This window comes from Carcharodon carcharias, chromosome 2 (genome assembly GCF_017639515.1).
Source record: "Carcharodon carcharias isolate sCarCar2 chromosome 2, sCarCar2.pri, whole genome shotgun sequence".
Taxonomy (NCBI): domain Eukaryota; kingdom Metazoa; phylum Chordata; class Chondrichthyes; order Lamniformes; family Lamnidae; genus Carcharodon; species Carcharodon carcharias.
Window position 1 is genome coordinate 225,390,701 of NC_054468.1, and position 18,262 is coordinate 225,408,962.

The 18,262-nt window shown below is 38.3% G+C and overlaps 1 protein-coding gene across 2 annotated transcripts in view; it reads right to left on the minus strand.

The window, feature by feature from the left end:
* LOC121290637 (kinesin-like protein KIF13B) overlaps nucleotides 1-18,262 on the minus strand; it is a 147,552-nt gene that overhangs the window by 80,095 nt on the left and 49,195 nt on the right. For both annotated transcript variants that reach the window (XM_041211348.1, XM_041211338.1), the window contains exon 3: nucleotides 641-653. In XM_041211348.1, coding sequence (XP_041067282.1) covers nucleotides 641-653 — 13 coding nt within the window. The remainder of the gene's footprint in view (nucleotides 1-640; nucleotides 654-18,262) is intronic.

Below are 18,262 nucleotides of genomic sequence, written 5' to 3' on the forward strand. Positions count from 1 at the left end.
TTGGGAGCTGATTGTCTTTTGGAACTGCAGTGTTGAAGATATACCACAATGCTGTTAAGTAGAGAGCTCAGGATTTTGACCCAGCGACAATGAAGGCAAGTCAGGATGGTGTGTGACTTGGAGTGATTGTGTTCCCACAGGCTGCCCTTGTCCTTCAAGTGGTGGAGATCATGGGTTTGTCATCGTCTTAATGACTTGCTGCAGTTCATCCTGTAGCTAGCACAAGCTACAGCCGCAATACACTGGTGATGGGAGGAGTGAATGTTTAAGATGCTGGATGGGCTGAAGAAGCAGACTGTTTTAGTCCTGGATGACATGACACTTCTTCAGTGTTGTTTCAGCTGCACCCATCCAGACAAGTGGAATTTATATTCCACAACACTCCTCACTTGTATCATGTAGGTGGTGGAAAGGATCTGAGTCGTCAAGAGGTGAGGCTTCAGCTACAGAATACCTGACCTACTGCTGTAGAAGGCGGCTCACCGTAACTTTCTCAAGGGCAACTCAGGTGTGGCAATGAAAGCCAGCTTTGCATGACAATGATTTTTTTAAAAACGTGGCATTGAATACTATAAACCTACATCTCTTTCCACTGTGTCTCCCAGCACCAAACACAAAAGAAACACAAATTGCAACCTACCTTTGGCTGGCTCCTATTGTGAAATCATGATATTCATTTTTTCGGAAGAAAAATCCAAATGGAAAGAAAAATGAAAAAGCTTTGATTATAGTCTGCTTGAAAATTAGATTAAAATTACAGAATGAAAACTGAACACATAAGGCAGTTGAAATGCTTTCAGTCTTGTGGCAATATTGCTCTTGAGCTGATCACAAGGAAGTCATGCATGAGAAAAACAATCTTCATCTCTGGCAATATATATTCAGGAAAAATATCAAATTCAAAAATGCCAGATCAGTCACAAAACAAAACACAGAAAGGTACAGAAGATGCAATAAACCAAAAGAGCAAAGTTTAAGCTAAATCCAATCACCTGAATCCCCAAAAATGAAGTTAACTGCCTGTAAATAATTTTAACATATAATTATTAATGGAAAATTTCATAACCTTGGCAGGCAGTTTTTTTTTTAAAACAGAAGTAAGCATCTATCAATATATCCCATTTAAATAATTTATGACTTCTACAATTATTAAGCCTTGTAGATAAGTCAATGTTAATTCATTTGGATCAATGATTAAGAATTGATTTCAGGCAAAAAGTATATTACACTTTGGACATATTGGAACATTTTACATCATCTCATGCTCATTTATTAAGTCCTTGAAAAACATGCCAATGTTACTTTATGATATATAGGCTGCATTTCCATGGAATATTTTGGTAAATGTCACATTTCACATCATCTGTAGCTTTTTTTTCCCTTGATTCATTATAGGGATTTGTAATTATTCAGATTCTTTAACTTACACCACAAAAATGTACAACCACAACAAAGTGAATCTCAAAAGTTCATGGGTGGGTTATATTATTCCATTTTTGTTTAATGCTTGTTTTCATTATTGCTTGCAATACTTCAATGATAAACAGAGGGCTCCAGTCATTGCACTCTACAATTTGGGCTGCATTCACACCATGGTACTTGTACTGCAGATAGAATATGCAGCTTGCATGTTAAATTGTATCACTAATTTTAACACAGAAAAAGTACTGTGCTGTGGTAGAGGATCCATGGAGTGTTCCTAACACAGAATGGGGAACTCAGAAGCAAAAAGTTTGTGAACCTTAATATAGGTAACAGAACAAATTGCAAAGTCTGTGTTTGCTGAAAAGAATTAGCTGATTTCTCAACCTTTGCAGATAATTGACAAAACTTGCAATATTATATTGAATTAATCTTGGGACAAAATTCTGGCCTTAAAGTTTTTTTTAAAAAATACTGGCTATGATTGAATCAAAGGAACCTCCACAAATGCAAAGTAAGACAAAACAACATGTCATGATTGCCAACAATTTTTGTCATACAGGCACATGCATTGCAGTAGTGCACCACTGAATTAGTGCATCATCAGTGAAGTCCCTTTTACCAACAAACTATTTAATGATGGATATCTGTGACAAAATATACAAACTACAAAGGTGATTTGCCATAGTAATTGTGCTGTCTCTTAACACTCTTAAAACCTAAGAATTGAATTGCCTATCTGAACCAATTGAATAAGAATACAGATGTCCTTAAATTGTAAAAGTTGAAAGGGAAAACAGTTAAAATTACAGCATATTTTGTCTGACTAAACATCATGATCAACAACATGAGCACTTTATAAGCTGTGCACTGGAACCCATATGTTTACTTTCTAGTGTGCGATAAGGGTGTGGATAGATTATTTAAAAAATGTTCCCGAACACCCACATTGTCAATACAAGTTTTAAAGGCTTAATTCAACATCACCTCTTCAGAACTCAACACTACATGTTGCGTAGAGACTAGAGTGAAATAAATTGGATAGCTTCTTAAAAGAGCTGGCACAGGCACAATGGGCCGAATGACCTTATTCTATGCTGTATGATTCTATGATTCCCAGTGCACTATAGTACAGAAGAAAGGCCACAGCTGCTTTATTCTAATGTATGAAGAAACTACACCATCAGATTCTGGTCTTAACTAGCTACAGAAAAGGCAGGCAAAAAAAATTCTGAAAAGGAAACCACAGCTGCTGTCACACAAGACACATCACGAGCATGGGGAACCAATGGCTTTTGCTTTTGGACTGGAAATAACAGGCATATGGGAGAATGTAAATAAGGGGAACTTAAATTTTGTTTTTCTCTCTCTAATTAAAAAAAGTGTTACTTTCAAATTCTACGTTAATAAATTAACAAACTAGTATCACTAACTCCTACGTAAATAAAGTTTCATTATTCAGCAACTAAGGGCCACTAGCCAACATTGCTGTGATGCCAGATCTACTCAGCTCTTATTTTCAAAATTTCAATTATATCAGCAAAAAATTCACAGACTATGTAAATTGCATACTTCTTCATATTAAAAAACACAGGGAAACTGATGCTATTTAATTGTGGAGCTACAATGCAAAATGCATTCGATAGTCAGCTCTCAGAGCCAAACAGGTCACTGTTATGGCGCAATGCACACAGTCATAATCAAAAACAAAAACAGTTGGAAAAACTCAGCAGGTCTGACAGCATCTGCGGAGAGGAACACAGTTAACATTTCGAGTCCGTATGACTCTTCAACAGAACAGTCATAATCAAGGCTAGTTGAATACAGAAAGCATTTTATGATCTTCCAGAAACAAGCTGAATGACTAATCCTTATTTTCACAAGCACTTTGGACAGAAGGTTTTTCATAGTAAACATGGCAATTAGAGCTTCCTATAACATCCAATTGTCAAACTGACTAACATTGGATCTATTGGACATTAAGTATTTGTAAGAAACTGTTTGTAAAATAGCTTGTGTTAATTAATAATAACACCGCAAGGCTTATTTTACAGCATAAACTTGGCTCAGTTGATAGCATACTCATCTCAGAGTCAGGCACTGTAGATTCAAATGCCACTCCCAAGACATGACCACATAATACAAGCTAACACTATGATATAAACTTGAGAGAGTATTGTGCTTTGGATGAGACAGTAAATTAAGGCCACATGTAGGAGTTCAGGTGCTCATTAGAGATACCATGATACTACTCAAACATGCCCCTCTCAAACATCACTGTCAAAAAACTGCTTAAACGATATCACAGCTGTTTATGGGATTTTTCAGTACACAATTGTGGCATGGTGAAACATCATCAGTTTCTAACGCATGGTAAAGTTGTTCTATTTTTTTTTTTAAAACATCAATCTATTTGTAGGATCTGGGTCCATGTAATCAATCCACAAAGGAAATGGAGTTGAGATCATTTTCTGCAAGGAATGGAAAGCATAGGAAGAAAAATATGAGAATTATCGGTGAGTTCTAGGAACAGGTCACCTGCTCACCTGGGAACAGGTTCACAGCACTGGATTTGACAAAAAATCATCATGATCTGTGTGTACTTGTTTTTTAAATGATGATCTCTAAAATACACAGGAGAATAACTCCATTTGAAGTGATCTGCTTGTATTATTTCATTTCTGGTCAAAATAAATGTAGATTAATTTTTGAAGTACTCATCATGTTGAAACTTTGAGGGGCAAGGATATGAGTTGTGCATCCTTGAGTCATTACTTTTTTGCATATGTGAAGCTGAGATTAAACTTCAACCAGGAAAATAGATTACTAAATTACATCCTTCAGCTTTCCTTCAAAATTTATAATTTAAAACTTGTCCTTTTCCTCCTACTCCTTTCCTACTCAAGGAAACAAAAACAAGCAACAACCGTTAACACACTTGCACAAAAAAGAGCCTTATACTCCAAAGCATTCCTGGAATAGCTCATAACGATCATGTTCCAAAAGAGAACTTCATATTTTCTGCTGATTCACTTAATAACAAAGGACTGCAGAAATCCCACTTTTAGTCAGAGCAATGAGCTTGGAAGGATCCTGTATATCATGTGACATAACAATGCTATAGTGTGAATAAACTGCAGTGAGGATCAAAGTCTCCAGATTTCACTTCTATTGCACTGCAAGGGGAAAAGGACTTGAATAAATTCAAGAGCATTATAGCATTCACATAGTAAAACAAATACCGCAGCTACTTGCTTCATCAAGTAGCAGTGAACTCCACATGTCCCACCACGTATCCAGGCCACACTTTCATATTCCTTCCAAGGGTGCTCTATTACGAACTGCATGCAAAGGAAGCTTGAGTCAAGTAAACACTCATTGTCTTTCTCCCTTCTTCCTCAATGTGTACACAAGCAATTATGAACTATATTGGAAATTCTTCTTTAAGAAAATCTGATGTTCAGATGGTTGAAATCATATACTTTAAGCCACAGTCCATTTCTCTGACAAATTATACCAAGTTATTCCTCCTTCAGGTACCATACCCTAAAAGGGCATTGGTGACCATGGATTTCCACTGGATTGGTCCATGATTATGCTAGCAAAGTACTGCAGTTGCTTGCCATTGCCTTCTGCAGTATGGCTGACCAGGAAACTATCCTGTACTTAACGCCTGCCATCAGGCGTATTGGAAGGACTTACAGATTGGTAATCAACCCGTTTGGGCATGTTATGAATGCACCTTCCATGGCCATCAAATCCTGAAGTGGGACTTAAAGCTGGAGCTTCTGGACAAGAGATATGATGCTACCACTGTGTCACAAGGTCTCCTACAGAAAGTTTATGGCACAGAAAGAGACCACTTGGCCCATCGTTTCTGCACTGGCCCAAAAAAAGAGCCATCCAGCCTAACCCCACTTTCCAGCATTTGGTCCGTAGTCCTGCAAGTTACATTTCCCAAACTACTGTTAAACTAGATCAGCACCCAGCTTAGTAACTTTCAATTGCTAAAAAACAGTAGGAATTTTGAAAACATGATAGTTGTGCATGATTTGTTTGGAATAACCTACTGACTTAGGGTTGGAAGCACACTGGACTGGTAAGATGCAGGTTAGCCATGTGTATTTAAAAACAACTTTAGAAATGCTATCAATCAAGAACAGACACGAATGAATCTATTGGGGATTGGAAGCTTGGGGATGGGGGTGGGAGAAGGGAAAAAGAACCTTTAGGCCAAACACAAATATCATGAATCAGGATTCCCAGTTACCCAAGGCCTGTGAAACACTGCTTCAAACAGTTAAACAATTAGGAACATACATACGAACATGCGAATCAGGAGGAGCAGTAGGCCACTCAGCCCTTTGAGCCTGCTTCACCATTCAATATCATGGTTGATCTGATTGCAACCTCAACCCCCATTTCTGCCTATCCCCAATAACCTTTCACCCCCTTGTTAATCAAGAATCTATCTAGCTGTGCTCTAAAAATATTCAAGCACTCTGCCTCCACCGCCTTTTGAGGAAGTGTTCTCCAAAGACTCACAACCGTGAGGAAAAAGTTTTCCACATCTGTCTTAAATGAACGACCCCTTATTTTGAAACAGTGACCCCTAGTTCTAGATTCTCCCACAAGAGGGAATATCCTTTTCTATAGTACCAACACTTACTTTGTTAACTCTTTTCGTATTTAAATATCTATCGAAACTCTTACTATCCGTATTTATATTTCTAGCTATCTTTCTCTTGTACACTAGTTTTTCCCTCCTAATCTTTTTGTCCTTCTTTGCCGTTCTTTATATTCTGTCCAATGCTTTTTCTTTAAGTTTGATATTGTCTTTAACTTTTTTAGTTAACCACGGACGGTGGGCCCTCTCCTTGGAAGATTTTTTTCATTGGATTATATCTAATCCACGTATTCTGAAATATCCCTTTAAATGTCTGCCACTGCATCTGTATTGACATATCCCTTAGCCACATTTGTCAGTTCACTTTAGCTAGCTCCACTTTCATGCCCTCATAATTGCCCTCATTTAAGCTTAAAATAGTAGTCTTCAATGTACTCTTCTCTCCCTCAAACTGAATGTAAAACTTAATCATATTATGATCTTTGCTACCTAGGGGTGCCTTCACTATGAAGTTGTCAATTAATCCTATCTTGTTGCACAATACCAGGTCTAGTATAGTCTACTCTCTGGTTGGCTCCAGACTTGCTGTTCTAAGAAACTACCCCGAAAACATTCTATAAACTCTGCATCTACGTTATATTTGCCTATCTGATTTTTTCCAGTCTATATGTAGATTAAAATACCCCATGAAATTCGCTGTATCTTTCTGACAAGCACCCATTATCTCATCCTACCATGCAGTTACAATTAGGGGGGCTGGAAACCATGCCCAAAAGTGACTTCTTGCCTTTATCATTTCTCATTTCAACCCAAACCGTTTCTACATCCTGGATTCCTGAACTTAGGTCATCCCTCTCTAATGTGCTCATACCATCATTAATTAACAGAGCCACTCCTCTATCTTTTCCTAACTTCCTGTCCTTCCTAAATGTCACATACCCTTCAATTTTCAGGTCCCAATCTCTATCATCTTGTAGCCATGTTTCTGTAATGGCTATCAGATTGTACTTACTTATTTCTATTTGTGCTTTCAGTTGATAGGACGGATCAGGAGCCCAACCAACAGAGAGAATTCTGTCAATTTTTTTTTTAAAATGAGTGCAATATGAAAAGAACGTCTTTTGTTTTATAAGCCACAACATATATTGGATAAGATCAGTCTAGACTTTTTATATTTCTTTATAATCTAGCAATAGGTTGCAATGTGATTGCAAACATACGGTAAAGCCTTTTGTACAAACAACTCACCTCAAAAATGACCCAAAATACCTCTGTTGTAATTACAAGACTTTGTTCTCCCATTTCAAAATTCTAAATGTGTAACAAGTTATGTTTATATAGTGCTTTTAACACAGAAAGCATCCCAAGTTGTTTAACAGAGACACTTAAGGAGAATGGAAGTTGAACCAATAAAGGAGAAATTACAAAGATTGACCAAAAACTGGGATCAAAGACCAGGTCCGAGAAAACTTTCAAAGGAAGAAGAAGAAAAAAAATATTAAAAACAAAATTCCACAGAATAAAACTGAGACAGGTAAAGAGGTTTTTCTGATACGAGAAACACAAAACTGCCGGGACAGGGCTACTTGACGTCAGTAAAGTTAGAGGGAGGGTTAAGAGTCCCCAAGTTAGGTAGAGCAAAGGAGGCACATGAGCAATCCTGCCATGGTGAAACCTCCCCTCATACAGACTGACAACAGTAATCCATCGTAAATCATTAAGGTCACTTTTGACCATAAATTTAGCACGTCATCACAGTCTTGACTGTTCTATCTATTGGACTAAATTAAGGGACACCTCTCCTTTAAGGGTGTTCAAACCCATTGCAGATGACAGCTCAGTGACTGAAACCTAAGAGCCGCAATACAATATGCCTGTTTGCTCAGGTGTGCTAAATTGAGTCCAGAAACAGGTCTGTGCAAATACTGAAACTGTGAAAATATGCAGCAATCATGCTCTTGCATACAGCTGTTACGTGGGATTGAGAAGTTGAAGAAAGCACAAATTAAAGGTGTGGTCTTTATGAGCAGATACAAATATCAAAGTGAAATGTTAGTTTGCTAATTTGGATCCAGTCCCACACATTTTGGTTTAAAAATGCGACCCTTTTTTTGATGTAATGCAATCTTAAAAATAAACATAGAGTCCATGATCCATAAAAATCAAGAAGGACCAAGGTTTGATTTCTGGTCTGTGACAAATTAAGTTTAATCTCAGTAAAGTGGTAGTACTTTTTTAAAATTTGTTCAAGGGGTGTGGGTGTTGCTGTCAAGGCCCATCCCTTGAGAACAGTTAAGAGTCTGGAGTCACACATAGGCCAGGTAATTTTTTTTTTAATTCTTTCACCGGATGTGGGCACCACTGGCAAGGCCAGCATTTGTTACCCATCCCCTAATTTCCCTTGAACTTAGTGGCTTCTCAGGCCATTTCAGACGGCAGTTAAGAGTCAACCACGTTGCAGTGGGTCTGGAGTCACACTAGGCCAGACCAGATAAGGATGGCAGATTTCCTTCCCTGAAGGACATTAATGAAACAGATGGGTTTTTATGACAATTAAAGATAGCTTCAAGGTTACCATTACTGAGTCTAGCTTTATGTTCCAGATTTATTAACTAAATTCAAATTCCACCAGCTGGCATGGTGGGTTTTGGACCCATGTTCCCAGAGTATTAGCCTGGGTCTCTGGATTACTGCTCCAGTGACATTACACAGCCGTCTCCCAAAAACTGATGATACTTACTTGATGATGATAGTTATTACCACTGAGGCTAGCTTCCTCTCAATTCCAAGTTTATTAATTAATTGCATTTAAAGTCCACCAGCTGCCATGGTGAGGTTTGAACCCTTGTGCCAGAGCAATAGCCTGGACCTCTGAACTGCCAGTAAGGATGGCAGATTTCATTTCCTAAAGGACATGTAGTGAACAAATGGGTTTTTAAATGAAACAATTGGTGATAGTTTCATGGTTACCATTACTCAGACTAGCTGATAATTTAATTAATTCCAGATAATTTAAATTCCACCAACTGCTGTGTGAGGGGTTTGAACCCGTCCCCCCAGGGCCTCTGGATTACTCGTCCAGCGACATTACCACTACACCACCATCTCCTCGTAGTAGTGCAACTGAAATTAGCATCCAAGAAAGGGGTGAAATATAAGCTGGTTTAAGGTGTGTGTGGGGGGTGGGGGGAGAGAAGTGGAGGGGGTTGGTGTGGTTGTAGGGAGAAACAAGCAGTAATAGAAGCAGATCATCAAAAGATGTCACAGACAACAGAACAAAAGAACACATAGGTGTTAAAGTTGGTGATATTATCTAAACGAATGTGCTAATTTACCGTTCCTTTTGTGACCGGTGGACACTGTAGGGGCTGGAGTGCATAATTGGCCCCCAAAACAACATTTTGATTTAGTTTGCTCAGTTTCCTTTAAATCCTTACCCCTTTGTTACAGTGCCCCTTTAAGGGGCTGTCAGCTTGATTAATTCAGTTAATTTGATTTGTTTAGTCTGGTTAATTTCAATGCTCAGAACACTATAAAGTGGGACGGCTGGGCATTGGAGTTGAAGGCAGGCATATGTGATGCTGCATTCAGTACATAAACCGATAATCAAGAAAAGGACTTACGTCTAGTTTCATACTTTACCATCTGGCTTAGGATCCACTTAAAATGGTAACAGAGGATGGTTGCCTAAAGGTGAAGATTGGAAATTAAGATTTTTTTTTAAGACAAAAGACTTGTTCATGGATTGAATGATACGTCAAGGGAACGGTAAATTAGCACATTCGTTTAGATAATATCACCAACTTCAACACCTATGTGTTCTTTTGTTCTGTTGTCTGTGACATCTTTTGATGATCTGCTTCTATTACTGCTTGTTTCTCCCTACAACCACACCAACCCCCTCCACTTCTCTCCCCCCACCCCCCACACACACCTTAAACCAGCTTATATTTCACCCCTTTCTTGGATTCACTCAAGTTCTGTCGAAGGGTCATGAGGACTCGAAACGTCAACTCTTTTCTTCTCCGCAGATGCTGTCAGACCTGCTGAGTTTTTCCAGGTAATTCTGTTTTTGTTTTGGATTTCCAGCATCCGCAGTTTTTTTGTTTTTATCTCTGAAATTAGCATCAGTGTTTCTAGATTACAGACAGTAAATTGGCTATTCAGTGACTGCTGATGGAAGTGCAGGTCTGAAGAGAAGTGGTTTGAGCTATGTTCACCACCCTTCAAATCAAACAACTTACTGAAACTGTTAATGAGCACTGAATGGGACCATAGTAGAAGCAACAGATGGGAACCCAATCCAAGCAGCCATTACCATCTCCCAGCCATGTCACAGGATAAGAGAGGCAAGAGGTTGGAGAGAAAAAACACAGCTCCACGCATTTTGTAATGTCTTACATTCTCATCAGAAATTCAACCAAAAATTCCTTGATCCTGACATTAATGCGCTCGCTTTCCATTTCTAATAGCTTAAAATTATTTCAATAATAATACTAGGGTGCAAAGCTCTCCCTCACTGTCCAGCATTTATTCTCTGAACCATTTCCAAAGAGCTATTGTAAATATTCTGAAAAGCGTACATGAGCATACAGATGTAGAACCATCTTAGGCTGCACCATGATCTGGTAGTATAGCTATGATATATCTTGAGTTTGCATCTATTCAGAATCAACAGACCTTATGGAGTAATTATGCTAATTAACACTGGAAATGAGGCAGCTACAAGGATGATGTTGGCCATATTATTTTAGCAAGTTTTGAACAGACTCTATTAACAGAGCATCTCTTTTGACAAGTCTGCTAACCGTGTTGATTATACAACGTTTTACACTGACAGAAATGTTTAATTTTGCTGTACTGCAAATATTTTACTACAATGTTCATATTTTCATTCTTAAAACATAAAGACAATAGTTCTCATCAACATATGCTGAATCTTGCAAGATTATGCCCGGCTCACTTTTCAACTTTTCAATGAAAAAGCTATTGCTACATCTAAATATCTACCTTGTAGCACAATCACAATTTGCCTGCTCTGTATGCGCCTCTTTCATTGGTCTATGGTAACCATGCCAGTTAATGTAATATTGATCAGATAATGTAATATTGATCAGATGGTTATCAGTGTCAAATCCCATTCTCTCAGCCTGATTCTGACTCATAAAAAAGCAACTTGCATTTATACAGTGCCTTTAATGTTCCAAGGCACTTCGCAGGAGTGAAAACAGGCAAGAACTGACACCAAGCCACAGGAGGACATATTAGGACAAGTGATCAAAAATCTGGTCAAAGTTCCAGGTTTTAAGCTGCATCTTAAAAGAGGAGAGTGAAGTGGACAAACAGAGATTTGATAGGGAATTCCAGACTTTAGGCCCTAGAAGGCTGAAGGCACTGGTGCCAAGGATGAGGTGAAGGAAGTGATTAAAAGAAAGCAAAAATATAAATGAAGATTGCAGCCAGAGGATAATAAAAAGACAGAATTAAGATAATGGGAGCGATTTTATTTTTGTCCGACAATTGAAAATTAATTGTTTTACCTTTGCAGAACCCATCCCCACATCATACTTTCACAATGGTGGTTGATAAAAATATAAACCATCGGAATGGTTTTTAAATTTTCCACTTCCTGAAAATTTGAATGATTGCAAAACCAAAAACATAGAAAGTCTACAGGCTAAATAATTATGCTGTAATAGGTAACTAAAATATTAAGCTCCTGACTCAACATTTGTGACCAACACCTTGAATGCACCTGGTTCCTTGCAAAATCAACATTTAAGGGGCAAAAAAGCCTCGCATTGACAAGTCTGCTGACTTGCATTCTGTTCTGTTTGCCAAACTTTTTTTTAATTCATTCATGGGATGTGGGTGTTCCCTCCCCGAATCTCTCCAACTCTCTTAAGGCACACCTTTAAACCCACCTCTTCAGCCAAACTTTTAGTCATCTGCCCCAATACAAGAATATAAGAACACAAGGAACAGGAACTGGAGTAGGTAATTTGGCCCTTCTCCGCCATTCAGTAAGATCACAGCTGATCTACCTCAACTGCACTTTCCCACACATTCCCCACATCCGTTGATTTCCCGCGTACCTAAAAATATATCGACACTGTCTTGAATAAGCTGAACAACTGAGCATCCACAGCTCTCTGGCATCGAGAATTCCAAAGATCTACAACCTTTTGAGTAAAGAAATTTCTCCTAATCCAGTCCTGAATGGTCGACCCCTATTCTGAGGCTGTGACTCGGTGTTCTGGATTCCTCAGCCAGCAGGACATTTCTTCAGCATCTGCCTTGTCAAGCCATTTAATAATTTCAAATGTGTCAATTAAGTATTGTGTGTGGCATGGTGTCAAATTTTGTTCTTTAATATCACAGAATCACACAGTGATTCAGCCCATCAAGTCTGCACTTACGCAAGAGAAACACCTGACCTACCTACCTAATCCCATTTACCAGCATATATTCCTGTAAAATGCCTTGAAATGTTTTATTTCATTTTATTACCTTTTGGAAATGCCATTATAGGAAGCTTTTAGGAGTAATACAAAAGATGCACATGCTGGAATATTGCCAGTGATTATTGTTTATACAGTCTTAAGAAATTAGTCTCTGAAGCTGAGCAGGTTAAGGTTTGAACCAACGCAGATCTTCAAAATTATGAAGAATCACAATAGGTTAGACACTGGTGAGATAGGAACAAAAGAGTATGATTTTAAAGAGCATTAAATAATTCAAGGGGAAATTATAAAATATTCTATAACAGAGAATTGTGGGTGTGCTAAAGTCCATCATTTCTTTTAAAAGAAAATAATTGTTCAAAAAAGAGGAATATAAAAGCCTATTAGGAACAAGAGTGAGATTGACGGGGATGGTGGGTTAAATGAAGAAAAAATGACGGGCTGAGTGGCCTATTTCAATAATTCTATGGAGTCCCATATTTTTAAAAAGTCAGATCCGAAATCATTGCCCAATCAGAAGAGGAGACGACCAGTTAACCACTCAAGTCTGCTCCACTATTCAATGAGATCATGGCTCTGTGATGTTAGATCTGTGATCTAACTCCATCTTTGCCCCACATCTCTTAATACCTCTGGTGAACAAAAAATTTATCAAACTTAGAATTAAAACTTACAATTGATCTGACTCAATTATCGCATGTGGGACAGAGTTCCAAACTTCTACCATCCTTTGGGTGTAGAAATGTCTTAATTTCACTCCTGAGCGGTCTTGTTCTTATTTTCAGCCCATGCTCCCAAGCCCTGGACTCCCCAAGCAACAGAAATAGTTTCTCTCCATCTACCCCATCGATTCTCCATAATGTCTTGAAACTTTGAAACATCGCCTACTCACCTTCTAAATTCCAAGGAATACAACTCTAGTTTCCAATGATCTTAACTAATATCTGTAATATAGTGGAAGTCAAGTACATTTTCAAATAGCATAAACAAACATTGAAGACATCATTGCAATTGCCAGGGTCATATGTGTTTTTTGAGGAATTGAGAAATAGTAATGAAGGAAGCTAAGCTTGGTACATAGATTTTTCAGATGAGGTGCTTCTGGCTGATCTGGTCAACCTAAAAGATCCCATAGCATTTTAGAGGAACTGGTAGTTGGTTCTTCCCAATTCCTGGCCAACATTCCTTCAATCACCATCAAAAATAAATTAGCTCTTCATTTGTTTCATTGGTGTTTGTGGTCACTGTTGTAACCACAGTGCTCCCACATTCACCTACATAACAGTCATTGCACTTAAAACCACTTTGCATGTGAGATACTAAGGGATGTTTCACAGATACAAGTAGGGGTTATAAAAATGCAAATCTTTTACTTCTCCCTCCTTCATGAAATTCCTAACTGAACAGTATGCAACAATAAAGACTACAGAAGCAAAATGGTGTGAACACATTGCAGTGTGGAAATTCCACTAACAATAGATAATTCCACTGTCTTTGCCAGGTACAAAAATACTCGGACATTCATCTGAACAACGAAGCTTAGATTCAGAGGAGTCACTTTATAAGATCCTGGAGGCTGGCTGAAGTCCCCGCTTAGTAAGATCTCATATCTAGAATCTTCCAAACGTCAACCATCACATATTGGGAATATCTCCAATTGACAAGTTGAAACAAGGAAAATTATTCACACTGTATAATTACAGCATCACTGAATTCTATCCAAATGTGACTGTGCTTCACAAACTTGAACCTGAAGATTTTTTTTTCACAATAACTCTAAAATTGTCAATCTCTGGACTGTGGGCGGAAAACTGTTTTGAGTATTCAGCTCGGGTTCCAAATCACCATTTCTACTTTTAACAGTGCAGTACTGTGGGCAGGTTGAAAGGAAGCTTCAGTGCTTTGGAAGGTCAGATATTTATGTAGGAGTAAATAAAATTCCAAAGCTCCAGGCAATGTTCAGTGCACAGAGCCAAGGTGGAGGCAGGGCAGAATCCAACAGCTCAATCCTAACCTGGGCTATATCAAGCATGGGATAAGAGGGGCCCCGAGGGAGAACTAGCAACTTCCAGAGGGGGAACTGGTTGTTCTTGTTATCTTCTGATACCAACACATGCAGTGAGAATAGCCTGAAAGACTGTGTAGCTAGCTGCCTTTCCAGTTGTGAGGCAGCCAACCTAGATGAACAAGGTAAAAATTACAACAGAAAACTCAATCAAAAAATCTCCAGAGAGTAAACTAAAATATATTTCAAAAGTAACTGAAATGATACTTGTGACAACAGCAACTCCAGATTATTGAAACTGATATTTGATTCTCATTAAGTATGACACCACTCCTATTATTGGAATGCAAAGGAAAATGAACTCTGATGTACAAATCTGATCATTTCAAAAGTTCAACAGGATACATTTTTGACAATGTCACAGGCTAACATACTGGGAATTTTACAAGATCATCAGCACCAAGACACATTTGTTTAAATGTTATATTTTCATTCTCTTGAGAACAGAAGAATCTTGCTGCAGTAATCAACTAGCCAAATGATTACACTAACTGATGAAAGGTCATCGACCTGAAATATTAACTCTGGTTTTCTTTCCACAGGTGCTGCTTGACCTATTTTCAACATTATCTGTTTTTATTTTAGATCACAACTGTTTCTCTACAGACGATTCCCCAGTGAACTGTAACCACCCTACCTCATGTATTTCCAATCATTTAGTCTCTAATCTGTCAGCCATCTTGGATGTTGCACTTCCAGTGAAACAATGCTCAACACTAACCAGCAATTTAAACAGTTGAGTGGCTCAGGTTTTAACTTGGTTAGTGCCGATCAGCTTTCTGCTCGTTCATAGCATGAGATCAAGTTAATGTGACTGCAGTGAAGAGAGCAAACAGCTAATTGTTCAGCTGAATGAAGTGCTGACCAGTTCTGAATTAGGATCTGATATAACGAATGGAATACCTAAAATCTGATATAAATTGGCTGGAATTATTAGATCCAAGGGTATATTGTGCTCAACAACATGAGGGAAGCGAAGGTATGGCTGGGCCGGAGCCTGGGGAGCCAGGAAGGTCAGTGCTGGAGCCTGGGGCACCAGTTTTACTGGGAATTCATTACTGAGTAGGATCTTCCACTTGAAAAGAGGTGACCTGCAGGTAATGCATATGTTAGCAAAATCCAACGTCATATGATCTCCTCACCCAAGGCAGCTCATTGGAGTTTAAAATTGGTTCAGTAAAGGTTGCTCAGAAATAAGATTCACAAAGATGTTGAGAAATAAGAAACAACATTTTTTTTTAAATGATGGAAACGGACAAATTCCAAAGCTCAAAGGACAGATTACATAACACCTTCTGTTAAAACAAATATAGCCTTTGAGTACATAAACACTCAGCAGGTCTAGCAGCACCTGTGGAGAGAGAAACAGAGTCAATGGTTCGAGTGCGTATGATTCTTGTTCAGAGCATCTATCCAATAAGTTCTGAGTCATGCAGACTCGAAACGTTGACTCTGTTTCTCTCTCCACAGATACTGCCAGACCTGCTGTGTTTTTCCAGTACTTTCTGCTTCTGTTTCAGATTTCCAGCATTCGCAGTATTTTGCTTTTATAACCTTGAGGACATCAATCCGGTGTCCTTGCATTGGTCAGTCTTACCAATTCCTCAAAGCTGTACCTCCAACAAGGTCTATTATCACTGTAACAAACATACATATATTGTGTCATATAACTTGAAACAGGAGTTGGTCACAATTCATAGGAATTAGTTCACTGAAAAGGCATGCACTACAGCTTGGTCCTGATTGTTTTTTGCACAAAAATATTTGAATTATCCAATAATTTGAATTAAGCAATATAAATAAACTTAGTGCTGAAAAAATGGATCAAATAAATTGACTTTTATGAATGGAACATACTTGGATAACTTTCCACATTGTTGGATAGATGCTATTGGCATAAACGAGAACAGCTTGGCTAGGCAAAGGGTTAGCTCTGGGGTGCACAGACCTTCAAATGGTATAGCCCAAATGTTGTCAAATGCCCTTACTTCTCTCAAAGCTTCATCACAAGTGATGTTTGACACAGAGTGCTGATTCTTTATTTGCTTTGTGGAGTAGATGGTCATTGGCAGATCCTAATTTTGTTTGTTCTGAAACTGGTGGTCATCACAGATAGACCAATCTGAATTTGATGATTGAACCTTGGAGGATTTGTTCACTTCAGAGGTCATTAATGTCAACCACGTAGGATCTTGAAGACACAAATTCCTGACTCAGGGACAACTGAGCCCAGCTGGTGCCTCAACGTGCAGCTTCTGCTCTATCATATTTTTAGGTATTTGAAGAAAGACAACTTCAATTGAAATTTGCATATGAATTTGCACGGAATTCTATCAAGTACTGGATACATTTGCCAAAACATCAGATGTAACTATCACATGCATTCATATAGCATCCATAACTCTCAACTGATTGACACAACTAATTAGTTTAAAAATATGCATTCAAAATACACAAAAGAAGCTCTACGCCTGGATCTATTCTTTCCAAGTACATAGAAATAGAATTTATTTACCAGCCAGACCGTGGCCTTAAGATATAGAGCCATTTTCCAGCTTAAACCAACCTAGTTTCCATTACTCAGCTGAGCTGGAATTGTCCTCTTTCAAGATGATTATGGGCACTAGATTTATCAATTTTTTTCAAATGCTATTGTCTGAAGATAGGAGTGGCACACAAGAAAGGGATAGATGGCATAGAAATGCAAACTGAGGTACAAGAAGTACGATCACTGTTGGTGCAGTTGGTTCAAACACTATATGCACTGGTTTTTTTCAGTTCTCCCTCCCTTCCACTACTGGATTGGATTTTCAATCAGTTTGTACATTTTCCCTAAAGACGACCATAACTCTACAAATAAGTTACAGCAAATGATGAACATTTATACAGTTCACACGCAATATTAAATTATCTTTTTACCCTCACCTCTTCTTCTGCCAATGATTCATGCTGGGACCATGGCAATATCAGTTTTCCATTACTTCACCCAAATTACCAATCTCCACGCACATCTAGCACATGCTAGCTGTTTTTTTCCCCCAACAATAACAGTATAGAGAAATGGTGTAGTGGTTATGTCACTGAACTAGTAATCTAGAGGCCTGACTAACATCTGGGAATACGAGTTCAAATCCCATCACAGCAGCTGGTGTGAAATAACAAATTCAATTTTTTAGTAAAAAAAATTCAGAATTGAAAGCTAGCTTCAGTGATGATACTATGAAATTATCATTGATTGTTGGTTCACAATCTGCCATCCTTACTTGGCCTGGCCTATATGTGGCTCCAGGCACATAGCAATGTGGTTAACTCTTAACTGCCCTCTGCGATGGCCTAACAAGCTACTCAGTTCAAGGGCAATTATGGATGGGCAATAAAGGCCAGCAACACCAACATGCCATGAATGAATAAAAAAAGAGTGAACCAGTATCATTTCTCTTATCCAATCCATCCAAGGCAGTTGCTGATGCACTGCTAATCGGATGATAGTCTTGAGGTAAACCTCCGCAAAATTAATTTCACAAGCCAGACCCCTCTTTCCAGTCCACCCCAAAACACTGCCAAATGTTCATTATGTATAACATGTCCCTTATATAATAACTTATATACGACTTATAACTTATATAACATAAGATGAAGATCCAAGAAAAGCCTGTGTAAAAGAACTCAAAATTAATTTCATGT